General features: G+C 40.6%; 1 protein-coding gene across 1 annotated transcript; it reads right to left on the bottom strand.

Annotated features, from left to right (window-relative positions):
* Nucleotides 1-1,043: 1,043 nt before the first annotated feature.
* LRRC72 (leucine rich repeat containing 72) lies at nt 1,044-17,939 on the bottom strand. Its single transcript, XM_088533445.1, has 8 exons — nt 17,819-17,939; nt 17,150-17,258; nt 13,800-13,869; nt 11,878-11,959; nt 10,211-10,324; nt 5,883-5,972; nt 2,631-2,658; nt 1,044-1,273 (listed from the first exon to the last, which is right to left on the bottom strand). The coding sequence occupies exons 1-8, from the start codon at nt 17,937-17,939 to the stop codon at nt 1,108-1,110; spliced, it is 780 nt and encodes a 259-aa protein (XP_088389571.1). The 3' UTR covers nt 1,044-1,107.
* Between the last annotated feature and the right edge of the window lie 500 nt (nt 17,940-18,439).

Below are 18,439 nucleotides of genomic sequence, written 5' to 3'. Positions count from 1 at the left end.
CTTTCTGCTTCTAATTTGATCTAAAATTTTGAAATCAATAGACTTTACTCAGAAATGGCATTACTTTTTGCCTCCGCCTAAACTCTGTCTGCTTTTAGACACCACTCTTGACTAGAGCCTCTGCCGTGTCCACGACCACGTGAGAAACCTGCGCACGTGCAGAACGGGGCGCTGTGAGGCGGCTGCTGTGGAACTGCTGCTCCACAGCCTCCCACCACGAGCACGGGCAGCTGGCGGAGCTGAAAAGCTTCAGACAAAGCAGGGGGTGCCGGGGTTTACTGGGCTCTGATGGTCAGAGAGAAACTTCATAAAAAGTGTTGGGTGAAGCTTAGTTTGGTCCAGCTTCCTGTAGACTGAATCAGTTGGAGAAATGAAAGATTCTTGAAACCTAATCAAAAGCAAAGTGTTGATTTGATCTATAAAACCACAGAGATATGAATGATTTAAGGAGATTTACAAAATGCATGGAAGTTTGAGCAAGAAAATCAGGGAAGTGGAAATCAGAAAGGAGGACTGGAGCATCCAAAAGGTGAAGCGTGAGTAGTAAGGAGGACGCAGCGCTGTGGGCGGGAGGCGGCAGCACGGCCGGCTGGGCTGGCAGGGCCCTGGGGGCAGCGAGCGGCATCCGCTTCGGTCAGCCCCATCCGAGGGAGAGCCGGAACGGCAGGGGCGTTCGGGGAGACAGGGACACCGGGATGATCGGAGCTTGGTGGGATGGGTTTGTTCAGCCTCGAGACGAGGAGGCTGCGGGACACCCACCCGAGGTCTGTCTATATCACTGTTTATCCTTCATTTCTTGTAAATTAACCTGCAGTTCTGCTTTACTAATTTGTGATAAGAATATTGGAAGAATTATGTTTCAAGCAACTCTATTAAAATAGTTGCCACTACTTATCTTCTGTTTTCTTAATTTCTTGACTCTGTGTATTGCCTATCAGAAGATGGAAGGAATGCTACACCTTTTTTTTTTTTTTTTTTTTTCTCCTGGACGTTAATTTAATTATGTGTGTGCTAAAGCTGGCATCTATTACATAGATATTAACTAATATAACAGGTTTCTGGCCATTTCAGAGGGAGGAATTTTTTTTTCTTGAGGAAGAAAAACCCTTATCTAAATTTGACTGTGAGTATCTCATAGGGCTCTTCTGCTTTGTTTTCAAGCCGTCTTTCTTGGCAGGTAGATACTTTATTCCAGTCAACAGAGGAAAATTCCATTATAGATCTTGTCATTGCCCTTAGAAACACAGCATCCGCGGGGTTCTCAAATGGGACTCTGCAAAAATAAACAAGGCGAATGTAAATTAACCGAGTATGTCCAGGCTGCTGTGCAGCTGATTTACTACAAGTATTCAGTGTAGAAAGTGGAGCTAGAGGTCATGAACTATTTTTCCTTTTTTTTTTTTTTTTTTTTTAAGTTTTCCTTTGTTTCACTTTTACCTAGTTTAAGGAAGAACAAAATCAGAAAAACTCAGAATCACTATAAGGAAAAACAATCCTTAACCATGTCATACACCATTTAAAATTTACTGCACTTAAAAACGTTGTTTTGTACAAAGACGGCACATTAGCAAACCTTTCATTGCTTATTTTCACAAAATTATTAATGTAGTGAAATGATTACGTGCTTCTGTAAATGTGTCGCAATGAGACGTGTCATGGTTATCATAGGAACGTTCGCCATGTCCTGGGCTGGGAAGGTAACTATCCCGCTTGTCCCCGCGCGGCGCGCCGGGCGTCCCCGTGCAGAGCGCCCTTGGCCGGGAGCGCCCGCCCGGCTGGTGCCTCCCGCTGCGCCGCTGTTTGCGGGTCCGGGCGGGCCTGACGCGCTGCAGCTCGGACGCAGCACTGCGAGCTGCGCCCACAAGAGCTTGCTGCACGCAGGGCCGTGAACACGCAGCACGCCAGCGCACCCAGCACCAACCACGTGCGCGTTTACCCCGGGAACGCTGCCCGCCCGGCCTGGCGCCCTGTCCCGCGCTCGGCTGCCTTGCGCGGCCCGAGCGCCCGCGGAAAGGATGGGGAAGAAGCTGCTCCCCTGGGCACCAGTGAGAAGAGCGAGTCCCGCTGCGGGTAAGCTAGAACTCAGCATGGATGTGCCCCACTGCCAAGAGCTGTACCAAAATCAGATTGTTAAAGAAATCATCCTATGTAGGCTTTAATATATCCTTGAAGTCTTTCAGAAATCTTGATATATATATATATATATATACACACACACACAAAAAAAATAAAAATAAGCCAGAGATCTTAAGTTTTTAAGTATGTCTTACAAAACTAGCATCTGAAAACGTTGTGTTGATCTAAAATGCAACCCTTATTGTGCCTCAATCCAGACAGAGCTAACCAAGTTTTGTATTTATGATTCTAAAATGTAGTAGAATAAAAGTAACATCTATGCACAGCAAAGTTTCATTCTACAAGTCAGTGCAATTTTCAGGGGGACTCTGTACTTCTGTAGAGCGAGGAAAAAGTTGCCTCTGCCACAATATAGAACAATTATTCTATCACTCTCCTACTTCTACTAGAAAAAACTTCCTTTTTCTACTCATCAGTATTTACATTAATAATGAGAGAAATGAAGAAAGAGCATTTTATACAACCAGAAGCAAAAGCAACCAAAACCCACTTACTTATTTGTGTGATCTCCAAATTCACAACCTGTAATAAAGTTCAAATTAAGACATTAATGTCCATACAACTTTTTGATTAGCTAAGACTTAGGATCATGATACTAACTTTTTCAAATGAAGATAAAATTAGTAGATGATTTGAAAGGTACAGGATTATTTTTTATTAAATTACTGTGGAAACAAAGATTTTTGAAAAGGTTATTGCACCAATTATGAAAGTTTTCTTGTCACTGTTCATGTATTTATTTTCTCTAGACAAGTATTTCTATTTCCATTGTTCACTTTTTTCACAGAAAAAAGATGCTTTTAGCATTCCTGTATGCATGAATGTAAACTGTATGTGTATTTTGACATTTATCAAGAAAAAAAATTATATAAAGCATGCTATAATTATATCAGCCTTTTCAAAACTGTTAAATACACTCTTCCTAGGACTTATGCAAAACGTATTTTGAAAAGTATTCTCAGACACTTTATTAAGATATCCAAACTCCATCCACACTGCCTGTTTAAAAATGCTACCCTTTCAGTCATGCTATGCACAACTTCCACAAAACTTTCAAAAAATCAACGAAGCAGATGAGATTGGGTGAGACTATAAGGGTTTTTCTGTACTATAAACACAAGTTTATAGATGGTGTCCACCTGCTTTCTTGTGTCAAGACTATGCAGTGTTGCAGACGTGAAAGGTTTAAGAACTCTATAAAAGCTGTTGTTTTAAGAAACCTGAAAGCAATATGCTGCTATGAGACTTTATTAAAAATATTCTTCAGCTTGGAAGGCATGAAAAAGCATCTGTTGATAAAACTAGGCAAGATATACAAATTTACAACACTATTTAGAAGAAAATCTTTTTATTTTCAGGAGATGAGTTTAGAAAAGCACTAGAGGGCACCAAAATCCTATGATGCAGATCTGTCTGAACCAGGCTCTTTTCCAAATTTTGCTGAAATACTTTTATTTAAACAAAAAAGCATTCCATATATTACAAAATAAAGAATTCTGTTTAGTTCTCTCTAGAAACAACTCTGTAGCTACAGGGCATGACTAGAGCTTAGCTGCCCTAATACACTTCTTAGGAAGAAGGATTCATTCGCGGGCTGTAGCCGCTGCCCCTACTGTAAATGTGAAGAGTTTTGTTGAGTTCCTAGTGTGTTATTTTAGCAGGTGAATGCAGGTCGTTATTCCTCGGGTTGCCGGTACCTGCGGGCAGGGCCGGTGCCGCGGCCGGGCGGGCGCCCCGGTGCCGCGCGGCGGCCGCGGCCAGCGGGGTGCGGAGGCGCCTCCCGAACGCCAGCGCCTGCTCCACGCGGGATCGCTCGTGGCTGTGCACGTGCAGCGCCGACTCCCTCTCTCTTGGTGTAACTGCTGTTAAAAGAACTGCTGTCAAAAGGGATATCAACGTTTTGGTTTTTCCACCAACTTAATAAACGTGTGCCTGGAGAAGGTGATTCACCTTTTTTGTTGTTGTTGTTGTTCAGTTTTATAACAATATTGGGATAAATCGGCATAATTTCACACTGTTTCCACCCCAAACAGACACATGGAGCAATCTCTCCTATGGTTTAAGAATGAAGTTTTGTCCAATAAAAAAACCTTTTCTTCTGGCTGCAGTAGGATCAGAAGTTTTAAAGGAAGAAGATACACACCAAGCCTCTTCACTCCCTTCAAGGAGATCTGTTACTGAATGGAGCAAAGGCACCTATGTTTCTGTGGGCACAGTAAATTTAGTTCAGGTCAATTCAATTCCCATTGCTTAATTACAGTGAAAACTGTAGGACTACAATAAAAAAATTTCTATTTTCCTTTTTTTGCACTTGCGTTCAAAAATAACTTTAAGCAATGTTTGAGACTAAGTCAAATCAGAGATTCTAATGTTACTAATGTGACCTGCATACTCATCTAGTACTGCAGACATGAACTAAAAGCCAGGTAAGGGTTAGAACAAATAACTTTGACAGTAGCATTTTGAATTCAGGGTTTTCTTAAATCATGGTATCAAGGGGACCAGCAAGAAGTCCTGGCTGGAGGGCGCAGAAGCGCAAGCTCATGTCCTGCATGGAGCAGACGGCCAGGACCGCGCGGGGGCAACGCGCTGCACACGGGGAAGAAGTTCTGCGACGTTAGAGAGAGTTAGAAGGAGGGAGCATGTTAGAAATAGCTCAGGAAATCAGTCAAGACTACAGCTTCATACAAATTAATGCCGTAATACAAATTAGAGTCTTCATCCAGAACTTAATACAACTGTATAGTCTGGGAAGTTTTATAGAAATATGTCTAGATCTCTAAATGCAACAAGTGTTCTTTTGTCTTTTTTCTTCCCCCACAGCTCTCTTTTTTTTAGCTCTCCCTAGACAAAAATGATCCCTACGGAAGCAATCAGAGCCAAGCGCTAAGCCAGGGTGTAACAGCAGCCCGGACAGTCACACCATTCCCTGCCAGCACCGGCTCCCGGCCCACGGGGCTGTCCCGCGTCCTGGCCCTGACCGGCCGGGGCCCGGGGCCACTTCCCAGCAGGACTTTGTTTCTCCTCCCTCCTTTCCCATGAGGCCCAGCTGGGATAACAACCTCTGCACCTCTACCAGGGCCCCCCAGCAGCACTCAGGCCACCTCCAAGCAGCAAAGGCAAAATCACCAACGCTGATGCTCAGGCTCTGCTGGGGCATGTTTATTGATAGGCTGATTCATCACCTGGCTGTTCCAAAAATGATTTTTTCTTTTTTTCTTTTTTTTTTTTTTTTTACAGTGGAGAAGTTGTGAAAAATTTGCTAATGATTTATGAAGTTTTATACTTCACAACTTGATCAGCATGGACATTATCAGGGATGTGGATATACTTATTTAAATTGTACAAAACACATACAATTTAAGCATCCAAGCATATTGTCTGTATAAGTAAAGTAAACAGGTCTAAGTAAACAGGTTTCTGCATGTGAATAAACCAATTTGAATGCAAAATTGTAGGAACATGTTTTTAAGCACAGGCTTTAATCCCTTCTACCTAAAACTATATTGACAAAGTATAAGACACACAATTTAAATAGAAAAATAGAGAAAGCAAAAGGGTCTGCCTATTCCATAGAAACTCCACCTACGTGACAAATATTGCAAAAAAAAAAGTGTATCAGTTCATTAGGTTATTTGCTACATCAGCAAACAAAAGGACAGGATTAGAAGTCACCTATTTTTCGAAACTATTTACAATTGTAAGTAACTGTCAACACTTTGTGAAAAGAGGAAGGCAATCCTTACGTTTCCTGTCCAGGAGCTGCACTGAAGGAAGGAAGTATATCACATACAGGCGGTAGCTTGGGTCCTGTGCCAGAGGGTTGTGGAATATGTCTGCAAAGTTTAGTAATAAAAAGCTGTATTAGCAAGACTGAAAAATCAAAGATCACAAGTAGGGAAAGATTTCGTACAAAATGTTCAAATTGTTTTTATATAAGCAAAGAAAGCAGTGTCTTTACATATGCAACATTTCTCAGCTAAACATGGACTGCAAGAATTGGCTTATTTCAGAATTTGTAAAATACCACAAGCAAGACTTAAATAAAAGTGCCATCTTACACTCTGAATTTTGAAGTTGCTTTTATATTTAATACACAGACAAAACCATGAAGTGTTTGCCTTCGATTTCCTTACGTATCACAGAATCACAGTTGAGGTCGGAAGGGACCTCTAGGGATCATCTAGACCAACCTCCCACTCAAGCAGGGACACCTGGAGCACAGGGTGGCATCCAGGCGGGTTTTGAAGGTCTCCTGAAGAGAAGGAGACTCCACAACCTCTCTGGGCAGCCTGTGCCAAGGCTCCCCAGACCACCCTCACAGGAAAGAAGTTCTTCCTCACATGGATGTGGAACTTCCTGTGTTTCACCTTGTACCCATTACCCCTATCACTGGCCATCACCGAGAAGAGTTGGCCCGTCCTCTTCACATTCTCCTCTCGGGTATTTGTGTGATCAGATCCCCTCTCAACCTTCTCTAGGCTAAACTGGCCTAACAACTCGCTCAGTCTCTCCTCATATGATAGATGCTCCAGTCCCTTAATTATCTTTGTCACTCTACGCTAGACCGTCTCTAGAAGCTCCTCATCTCTCTTGTACCAAGGAGCCCAGAACTGCACCCAATACTCCAGGTGCAGCCTCACCAGAGCTGAGCAGAGGGGCAGGATCACCTCCCTCAACCTGCTGGCATGGGTAGGTGATGCCTATTTGGAATAATAGCAGTATTTTAGATGTGATGGCTTAAAGACACAACATAAAATTTGTAGGGGAAAACACAGTAAAACCAGATGAGGTTTTGGACATCTAAGGCTTTATCAGAGCTGATGATAGAAAGTTTTAATCCTGTAGACACAACATGAAGCTAAATTAGCCAAAAGATAAAGCTAAATGCATGGTTATCTGAGATTTTGACAAATTATGAGTTTGAAGACCCCAGAAATTTATCTAACTGAAGGTTACAGTAAAAAAAAGTACAGAAAAGGCCTAAGGTTCCTTGAACTCAAGTCCTACTAACTTCCAGAGGGACTTGAGGTGCTGCCTTCCAGAAGCCTGTTAGCAGTTTGGCTGAAATGCTTATATCAAATTCACATTATCTGAATAACCAATTTTTTTGCAGCAGAGAGAAGTGTGAGTCCTATCTATTTCTTTGCCAGGAAATGTGTAATGTTTGCCCAGATTAAATGCCAGGTCAGTTTGGTTCATGCAAATGATATCAGAGGCTGATTGAAACAAACACTGGCCCGTTCCTGGCTCTGGGTACAGATTGACAAGGTACATCTATTTTTTTCTAAATTAATTGAATCATAAATCTATTTCTCTCCTTATATAAATCTTCTTGTACAGTAAAGTAAAAAGAATCAGGAGGCTACTACTTGTAATTAGAGTTTGCAGAAAGAATATCTGCATAATTTAATAATTTGGACAATTTCTATTAGGATCTAAGGTGATCTGCTTTTCTTTCTGCAAAGAGAGGCTGTGACTAACACATGCTCTAGGCAACAAATTCTTTGTTCCATATAATTTTAGCAATTAAGGAGGGAAAGGGAGAAGGATGGCATCACAGAAGCAAATAAGGGCTCTGATTTTGAAGAGATACTGAAAGATGAAAAGATCTGGAGATAATCTACACAGATTAGAAAACTACAAGACGCCATTCCCTGTTCTCCAAGATAAGGATAACTATCAGAGAAGGCTCAGTTCTTTGATGCTACTGACTAGTTATTTTGAGAGTGCAATAAATCCAGAATGGGCACTTTCTGTGCAAAAAAATGCACATGTATTCAGAAGGGATTTTAACAGAATCTCTTAATTCCTTCAATGAATTTTCCAAAAGGCCACTATATTTAGAAATATTAAGACACCCACAAGGTGGCAGTAAAAGAAAGTTTCGTTTTTTTCCAATGAGACAGCAATACTTCTTTTTTTTTTTTTTTTTTTTCTAGAGTGGGTTAATCTGAAATATTAGTTCTCTAACCAATAGGGCTGTTTTTGAGCCAGGAAAACACACACTCGCATTCCAGAGAGATAAATGTTTCATAAAGAAGTCTCAAAGCAGCTCAGGTGGGCGTCTCAAGCGGCACTACTACGGAATGAGGATGCAAGAGAGATTTTTCCAAGGCGCAGAAGTCACTACCAAGTACTTCTGAGTGTGGGTATTACCTGCAACACACCCCTCCACAGCAGCACTCTGATTTGTAGTTTTTAGACTTTTGTTGTTTGTTTGTTTTTTTACTTGTGGTTCTGAAAATAAGTTCAACTACTTTATGGAACAAGAGGGTCTTATTTTACAAAACATCTGGGATCAATCCCTGGCTCTATTATCTACTTTCTAGAAAAAGTCATTTAATTTTACTTCTACAAATGAGGTAAAATGCTTTCTTCTTCCACTTCTGTCAGTTTTCTTAGTTCAGGATGTAGGAAATAGTGTGCCTATCCCATGCAGGGCAGAAAGGAACGATTGTAGAAACACACCAAAGAAGAAGAAGAGATTTCCAAGGCCCAGCAGCACGGTATTATCAGTTATGGAGAGCAAATCAGCAGAAGTAATTTTCAGAGTATGTGACAAAAATCTTGATTTCCCAAAGGGAAAAACTGAAACCTCCTTATCAAGAACTTTCTTTGAAACAAACAGATTGCCATTTTTTTCATGACTGTTAGCAAGAAATTGTGCTGTAAAGCACAATATTATGTTTCTTTCACCGATTTGCATTTACTGCCATATCCCTAAAGATTTTTTTTAGACCACATGGATTAGCATGTTCTATGTAAATTCTCTTTCATAGTTCTCTTGGATGCTAACTTTTCCACGGAGAATGCCAGTCCAATAGGCACCATTTTCACTATGTCTTTGTGATTGTCATACATAATAACTCAGCAGCACTTTTGAAACTATTTTCTGTTTCTCTTTATTTCCCACAGAGAGTTGCAACAAGCACAACAAACTGCCTGTGCTTGTTGAAGCTCCCTGTTAATTGGCAAAGCTGTAACATTAAATTCAAGTGACAGCACTATTCATACATAGGATGTCTGTCCAGACTTACCCTAATCGCTTCAAACAACTGCATTCTTAAATAGCCAATTTTTAAACCTTGCACATAATGAAAAAAAGAAAAGACTTAGAATAACTTGCCTGGCATATTGTCTTCCCAAATACTTTATTTGTTTTTGAATTTTTGGCCTAGTTTTATGTTCAATTAAAAATATACTTTTCAAGCCACATTTTCCTTTCCTGCCATGAGACATTCATTTTTTTGAATGCACAAGTTATGGTTCTATGATGGTCACCTCCATTAATTATGTTACTAAGACATAAAATTAGTTTCCTGTTTTCTCAAGGTTCTGAGAGTCTGTCATGATGGATGACGACATTTTTCTAGGAACCATGGAAAAAGATTGCTTGTACTTTCACTTTCAGTAAGTTAATAGCATATAAGCATACTTCCCTGGAGGCTACTTCTCACAGGGTAACTTCATGGCGCCAGCACTGTCTTGTACAACTTAATTTGAAATTTCAGAGCCTATTCTACTTTCACTTCCACCCAGTATATCAAAAATTATGCTAACAGTTAATATTTAATATTAAAAGCATATACATTCTTGTACTGTGGAAATCCATAAAGTATGCCAAAAAAAGGGGCAGAAAATAAGATCTGTGAGCAACAGAATTAATGCGGGCAGGAATTTGGCTCCCATGAACGTGTAACCGCAGGTCTCGCAGTCCCAGGAGCAGTTACAGCCTCGGCTCCCTTCACCCCGCTGCCACCTGCCTGCCCTCACTGTCTCCTCAGCGACTCGGAGCACGAAATGGCCGCCACTGCCCCGAGCTGCGGAACCAGCACCTGGGCCTGGCAGCAGCCAGACCCCAGCAACAGTGGAGCTCTTTGGGCAGGTTTGTTGCTCAGTGGGGGCACTCTCTGCAGGGTTTGCCTATCTTAGAGATCTCTTTCTTCTGTCCAATTTGGGTGAATCTGGTCATTAGGTTCAAAGACAAATGATGGTGAAACAGTCAAAAACATCCTGATAAGACACACTCGGAAACTATTACTCAGTTCTCCAGACTAAAGGATTGTATTACTTAGGGTCTGCAAGCTTCTCATTCCTTTTAATTCCTCCACTGTCTTGCCCAGGTGTTTTAACTGGTTGTTGTGAAGCAACAGAATCTGTAAGGCACACAAGTGTTTCAGAGCACCTGAAATAAAAAAAAAAAAAAAAAATTATTCTGACCGTATCTGTTTGCCTTGATTAGATGATGTTTTATAATGCTGCATGTCGAATTGGATATCCTAGCTATCTCCCTATGCTTGCCTTTTCTATAACATGAGATTACTAAAAAGATGTTTTATGTATCAGATTTCAGCAGCCCTTTTACCTCTTCTATTTACATCATTTGAACACAAACTTCATGTTCTCAATTTCAGTTCCTTCCATTTGTCCCCGTCTCCCTCACCTCAAGAAATCACCCTTTTCTCCTTTCTCCATTCCTCTTCTTTCCTTTGTTCCTCTTCCTTCATTCATTCCTCAGTATATCACGATAATTTTTGGTCTACTCCCCTTACCTTTTTCTCCTCACCAACATTACTATGTACCTTAGGAAATAGCTCAATTTCAAATAATTAATAACACATTAAAGTTACTCCTCCACACTGTTGTGACAGATGCACATTACATCGTGATCTCCTCCCTCCACATCAAGTCTACACTGTTTCTATTCAGCTCTTCTCATCCACATTCTTCTACCAATGATACCTGCCCTTCTGTATCCCATATTTTAGATCTTTCTTCATTGTCTCTTTAACCTGGGTATTTCTTGCTTTCAATCATTAACTTTCCCCAAAATCTTGCAGAAACTAATCATCAGCACCATTTCTCCATCCCAGTATTTTACAGGGACAGAGAAAGGTAAAATACTACCATTTAAAATGTTTAAAATACACACATATTTTAATAAGCTATGGCCTCTCCATTCACAAATTCACTCACTGTTCTGCTGCTGCCATTTCACAAGAGCACGCAAAACTGAAGTAGATGTATAAGACAAAGATGGAATTTTTGAAGAAAAATCTTGAGTTAACTTTGCAGAATACTTCTGACGTATACAAATATATCATGGAAAAACTGCAGAATATTTATGATTATATTACAAATGGGACAATTTATTAATTTACTGTTCTTTTATTTTTACATTGTGTCTGTCAGCACTGCTACCAGTTTTTCACCATGTAAACATCCATGCCTCTCAAAAAGTACCTGGTCAGCAAGGGAGATACAAATAATCATATGTGAGATAAGCTTTGCATATTTATTATGAATATGAAATATGGTAGTGTTAGATCAAATTTTTTTTGTTTTACAATTGATGTTAAATTCACATAATACTTCCAAATCTTATTTTTTCAGTTGTTTTAACAGAAGTAAAACTAAACTCACGCAAAGCTCACAGCCTGCTAAAGATGTAGAAAGTGTTTGTGTCTGATACGTTGACTATACTTGATACAGATCAAAATAAATAAATAATAACTATATAATAATATGTAATTGGCAAGTGAAATTATATTTCATTCCCTTAGACCAGGACAATAAATATCCCCTAATTGGCCCTGAAGTATACCGGAGCTAATCAAATCTCTAAAAAAATAATTGATGTGTATTTTATGCATACATGGGAGGAATTGTCAACCATTAGGTCACATACATCAGAAAGAACATATAGGTCTTTGCTCAACAAAAAGGGGAAGTTGGTACCTGATATATCTGTGATCTCATTATTATTGAGGTAGAGTTCTGTCAAGCAATGGTTTTTGACCAAGAAACTCAAATCTTGGATCTGAAATGAGAATATATGTCATCTAGACTTAACTTCAACAGTAAGCATGGCCTCCTTAAAAGCATCTCATTATAGCTAGATTTTTGTATTATGGTGAAAGAGTCTTTTGGTATAAGGCATATCTTAAATGCCTTAATCCTAAATGCCTCTTCATCTCTTTCAGAGCTGAAACTTCATTATAAATACTAATTACTCATGCCAAACACATGTAAAATAGCCTTATATAATCTTTTAAACTACAAATTTTACATTTGCTTTGGGAAACAGATTTCACTGTTATTATTGGCCTTTGAATTTTTAGTTCTATTCACATTCACCATACTCTCTTTGCGTGAACACCCTTGTTCTCCCTATATTGTTTTAAGAATATTTCCAAAGAATATGCTTGCAGTACATCCAAGAAATTTCAAAAAATATTTCTGCACCAGCAGAACTGGAGAGGATGTATTTGCTCTAAACTTCCTCAAAAGATGAAATAAATGATAATTATCACAAAATTTGTTGTATGGCAGATTCCTAATCAAGAGTTATCTTCTCACTTTGAGGAGCTCGGTTCTCACCTTGTCTTGACTTGGATGCAAAGTAAAGTCTATGCAATGGGATACCAAGCTGACCATTATAGTTTTTGTTTGTTACTGCTTAGTGAGATGCAAAAATCATACTTGTTTATCTTTTACTGATCAGCAAGGTCAGCTCTGCTTGATCATCAGACCATTTCTTACTCTTCAATTCCTTAATAAGTAACAGGGGAAGCCTTGTATGTGTGGTTTTAGTGCAGCCTTTTATGTATCCATATTTTTGTCTTTGAGAACAGTTGGATAACCACAGGTCTTTCAATAAAGTCAACATAAGATGCTATGTAGTTAATGCTAGCCTGAAGCAGCAGATACTCATACACTCCTAAAATATGGAATGCAATTTTGCTGCTGCCGCTCACAGAACTACATATTCATCTGAGGAAGTACTTCTGGTGTTCTAAGAACTTGAAAGTCATGCAAATTATTGTACATTGAGATATTTAAGAGCAGGGTAGAGATTGCTGTGTTCCATCATTTTTTTAAAAAATTATCAGTACTTAATGGTGAAGATTTGGATTTAATAAGGGAAAAAAATAGTGTTTGGCTGCGTATTGTGGAGATTCCTAAATCAGGTAATTCTAGAGCCAATTGCTCAACCCCAGCATTGCAGGGCAAGCTGCTGTGCACAGGGAGGAGCCACCATGGCAGAGTTACAGGTCACTCCTGGGCGCAGGAGCTCCAAGGGGGCCTTGGCCACCCGCCTGCAGTGAAACAACCCCTGTACCTCCCAAAGGGCAAAATGAAGCGGCCGCTCATTGCTTACAGTCAGCTCTCTTCCTGAAGCATCAGCAAGACTAGACACCGTGACAAGGACACCTGAGGGTCACATCACCCCTCGGGCTGCTCCACGAGCTGCCCACCACAGCGATGGGCTCCAGTGAGCTCTGCTGCAAACTGCGACCCTAGAGCTCACGTTATAGTACCAGAGAATTTCTCCAAACAGCCTAGTTCCAAATGTACTCAATTTTCCTTTCTATTGCTAAAACATGAGTATAAAAACCTCAGTTTCTTAAATTCATGAATTTATAAATGTGCTCTGAATCTAAAGGAAAAAATCATTTTATATTCTATAATATATAATGAAAAACTATGTTTATTCAGAACTGTCATGTTTATATCAGTTAATGGTATATAGTTCTCAGAAATTAGGAATAATCCATTAATTTGGAAGTTATGCAATATTTTATCTTAGCAAAAATATGAAGTGTTTAATCGGTGAGTATTTATGCATTGCTCTGCTTTTTAAATGTATGTCTTATTACCTTATTGTTATTAATCCACAGGTACCTTAACCTATGAAACCGTGCCAGACTCGGAATAGTTCTTAGACCTCTGGTGGAAGAAAAGAATTAACAAATTGTTTAATGTTGCAGGTGATTACCTGGTAAACAGTTTAATTTTTGATAAATAACATTATAAAACACTAAAAAGCAAACAAAATATATAGAAATTATAGCAGAAAAAGACACATGGAACAAGATGGCAGGGAGTGCAAACATTCTGAACACTTGACAGCGTAACAGGTTGTAAAGAAATGGGAACAGACTCATTTATACATTTTTTTTTTTAAATTTTGAAACAGCCATTATTTTTCCAGATGAGTCCCATTTACTTTTCAGTTTGTAGGAAAACTGCCCAGAACACATGAAGGAAAATTTTACATTTCAGGGGACACAAGTCTAAAGGGAAGATTGTTTTTGAAAGTCCAGTGCAGCTTCCCCAGCCCCAGTGGCACAGGACCTACTAGAAGACATGCAGCTTCTTTCACCCTCTCTCCTGTCCTCACGTGAGTTTAGTGCACACTCCTCCTCACTCAGCAGTTCTGGTTTAAATGCAGCTGCACATCCCAGTGTGCATGTAAGGTTTTCTGTTTGTCTAACTGTGCATCTAAGACTTGAAACTGCACTTGCAAGTGTCTTATAAATTAAAAACATGAGAATATGAGCTCTGAGAAATTTTCACTCATGTTCTTCCTAGCTTTTCATTGCTTTAAACAAATGTTCTTGGTTTTCTCCAGAATAACTAAAGATTAGTTTTAAATTATGGTTTTTTTAATCTACGTAGTAAAACTTTTCTTGCAGCTTTGAACCTATGCAGGACTAGGCTAGTGTTGCAGAAGGAATTAATAAGATCAGTAAGTATTAATGTCACATCATCAGCCTAATCTCACCTGTGTGTGTTCCAGCTGGGAAGCCTTGTCTCCAGTTTCCCATGTTATTCTTTCCAGACACCCTCTGGACATAAGACAGGTGAGGGTGGACACCTCTTCTCACATTGCATTTGAAAACTATTGAGAGCAAACAGCAAAAGGCTACGTGCTGTAGTCTCATTCTGTATTTCTAGAAAACAGATTATCCAGTGCTGCTTCTTTGCTGAATCAGTTACTTGCTTTCCTCAAATAATCCCTAAAAACTACCCCTGCAAGTATGTATTTATGTGCTTACTCTTATTGTCACAAGTAGCAAGAAATATATTACTCAAGTTAGTAAAGATAAGGACACAAATGTTGACAGGGCATTGCTCTTGCTGACCATTATCCATTTCTTTTGTACAGTTTTACCTGTATACAATTTTTCAGACTGCAAAGCCTAATTTCCCTTGTATTTTTTGTCATTGCTATTTTATTCTTAGTTCACAGGATTATATTTAAATTGTCTTTATGCTCTCTCCAGTGATATTCTTACCTTTACTGTCTCCTAGCCTTGATCTGTTTTTTGTTTTCGTTTTTTTTTTTTTCTCCCCTCCCCTCCTCCTCCTCCAGTGTTATGACATTTAATTTGCCTCAGGTAGAGATTAATTCCCCTGTCATTTTAAAAGAGCCCGTCCATTTCTCTATGCCTTCCAGGCATTGTGTGTCTCGTATAAACTGATCCTTCTTGGCCTCCAGCACTTTTCCTACCTACTGCTAAGTTAATCAGTTTCCCTAGGATGGAAAAAAAATACTTCTGGACACCAAAATTTGTTATGTCCCTTTAAGAGCAATAGTTTAAAAACATAATTTCATTCTAACTCTTTCAACTGACTTAATTTTTCGTCTTTTAATTCATTTAGCCAACAGAAAATTATGTCAAATCAACAGTGAGGAGGCATGCTCTGAGACTGAGATTGGCTGAGGTTCAAGGTTTATATAAATTGGTATAGAATAAAAGGAATTCAGTTCTCTCCAATCATCAAAGAAGCCAACTTCCATACCTTTCTCAAAGCAATTTCTTGGGAAGATAGATCACTTCTATTATCTGCCATATGATCAGATCTTTTTATTCCATACCAAAAAAAAAAAAAAAATCCAAAATCAGTGAAGGAAAATGTGCCTATTAAGACTGCATATGTAGCTCTGCTTCTTTTGCAGAGGCAGATTGTAATGCATTACAATCATTTTATTATATTGTTTAAATAATATTTTTCATTAAATTTTTTCCTTAAATTTTCTCTATGTTTTCTTCTTTTTAAAATACATGTATCGACAATTGGCCAGTAACTATGTGTTTTGTATTTTCTTTCTACAAAGCAGCAAATATATTTTTTAGTGTAAATCAGGAAATGTGATGGAAAATTTAGAGTAATCAATGGGTACATTTAGATTTTAAAAGACCACTTAATTCTCATGAGAAACAAGCCAGACAATGAAATCCTAGCACTTTTATTTGCATTCACAGGACATAGGTCCTTGAAAATCTTGTCCCTGAACTAAAACTACTAAATTACTTTTGCTCTGTACATATGGTATCAGCAGTACAAACCTTAGGTGCAGTTGTGAGCTTGCAGACAGGAATGCAACACTTGGAATTATGCCCTGGCCAGAAATTCAAAGTATGCTTTTAAACAGCTTTGAAGTATGCCCTGTCATGTATCCATCCTTCCAAGGTAGCCTCTCGGCAGGCTCATCCTGCAATGCACCGCTGTTTGTTAACCTAGATCCCCCACAGGCCCAAGAAGGAAAGGCTCGTGCCTTCCCACAGCTAGCATGGCCTCTTCCCGTCCTCTCCTTCTCGCCTGCCCTGGATCTCCAGCCACTTCCCGCTCGCAGAGATGAGCTTGGAGCGGCACTGCGGGCCCCAGCGGGGCTCTCGCACCGGTATCCACCTCACGCCGCCCTGCCCTCCTGCCCATCCTTGAGCCTTTACCCCCCGTTGCAGAAGCGTAGTAAGAGACATCCTCTGGGCGATCAGAAATGTGGCATTTCTCAGACTGGGCAGGTCCTGTGTCTTTTTGTTTGCCTTCCTGCTGCTCTTTCCGAGCCAGCCAGAACAGGCAGGGATCAGCCCGCGATGCCGGACGTCTCCATGCTCTGCAGTGGAGGTTCATGCGAAACAGCTCCTCGCTTGCGGACCCTCAAGCCATCCTGGGCTGCTAGAGGAGGGCTCCATACCCAAAGCTGAGGCAGTTAAACACTTAACTGTGAGTACAGCTTGGATATATATGTCAGCACATCTTCACGATTTCCTCTTGCACAACAGGTATTGACCTAGGTATAAATATGACCTGCCAGATGTAAGAATGATTTTAACATATGAATGATGTCCAGAGACTACACACAGCACTAAAAGAGGTTACTATCTACTGAATGCTCTGTTTTTAGTAAAGGTCAAATGGAGAAACACATTTTACTTACTGTCCAGCCAGATACAATACTAAGACATCCACATTCCTCTTAAAGCCACAGATCTTCAGTTGGTTTTCTATTGCCTGACAGCATATGGTATATTTGTCAGCATAATATACTGCAGTCACATATTCATTACATTGTAATTGAACATGCACAATCAACACACAGTTAAATTTACACACGTGTCAAAATCATTATATTCATCACAGCACCTTTCAAGCAAAGTATGATCTAAGACAGAGATACCAAACTAATAACTTCTATTTTGATGAAAAAACTACAGCATTTGTGTTAGACTTATTCCACTTTTCTTTACATGTGAGAATCATGGTTTGTAAGATATGAAGGGAAAAAAGCAACATATGCTGACGGTAGGGACCAGCTTCTCTCCCATGATAGCCATCCCAAGGATCAACTGGGAAAACCACTTATCTTAAACTTAACGCACATGACTTTAATAAATAACTAAATAAGCACCATAAAACTGTGCTTGTATATTAACTTCAAAACATGGAGACACAGATGGGATTTTCAGATCACCACTGCACGTGCTGCCATTTGTAAAAGCGGCAAGTTCCTGGCAAAAGAAGAATTGCAGATACCAATCAGTGCCGCCTAACAAAAGGTGTAGCCTGTACCGGATCACCTAGCATCGCCCAGATCACCCTCTCCCACGTTTTTCCACTCCCCAGGCTCCCGGCGAGGCGCCTCGCGCCCCTTCCCGGCCAGCCGGGGGCAGCGCGCAGCCCCCTATCCCGCTCACCTGCGCGCCGCCGCCCCGCGCAGCGGCCGCCATTTTAGAGGCCGCGTCCTAGGCGACCGCGGCGCTCGCGGCATGGTGGGAGGAGGGGGGAAGTCCGAACCGAACCGAACCGAACCGAACCGAACCGAACGGAACCGAACCGAACCGAACCGAACCGATCCGGGGGGCTATAGGACCGGGCTGGTCGCTGTGGGCGGAGCGGCGGCGGGGGGCGCGGTGTCAGGGCCGCACGCGGGGACACCGCGCCCCCCGCCGCCTCGGGCTGTGGAAACGCCGTTAACCTGCGGGAAGTCCCCTGCGTCCTCATTCACCACCCTGAATGCCCGCCTGCTTTTCCTGTTTTTAAGCGCAAATCCCCTGCGTGTGTGCTGGGGGTTATCAGGAAAATCTTAGTGAGCTTTAATTAGCGGCTAATTTGGACCGTGTCACCCACTCGCAACTTGCAGGTCACCCATGGACCAGAGCAAACATGCCATCTCGGTGGCCGAGAGTGAGGATGTGCCCACTGCTCTGGAAGCATGTTTGGGGCAGCT

The sequence above is a fragment of the Tinamus guttatus genome, unplaced genomic scaffold (genome assembly GCF_059628265.1).
Source record: "Tinamus guttatus ecotype Peru unplaced genomic scaffold, ASM5962826v1 Tinamus_guttatus_pri_ptg000503l, whole genome shotgun sequence".
Taxonomy (NCBI): Eukaryota; Metazoa; Chordata; class Aves; order Tinamiformes; family Tinamidae; genus Tinamus; species Tinamus guttatus.
Note: the sequence above shows the minus strand (reverse complement) of the source record. Positions and strands in the feature narration are given on the sequence as shown.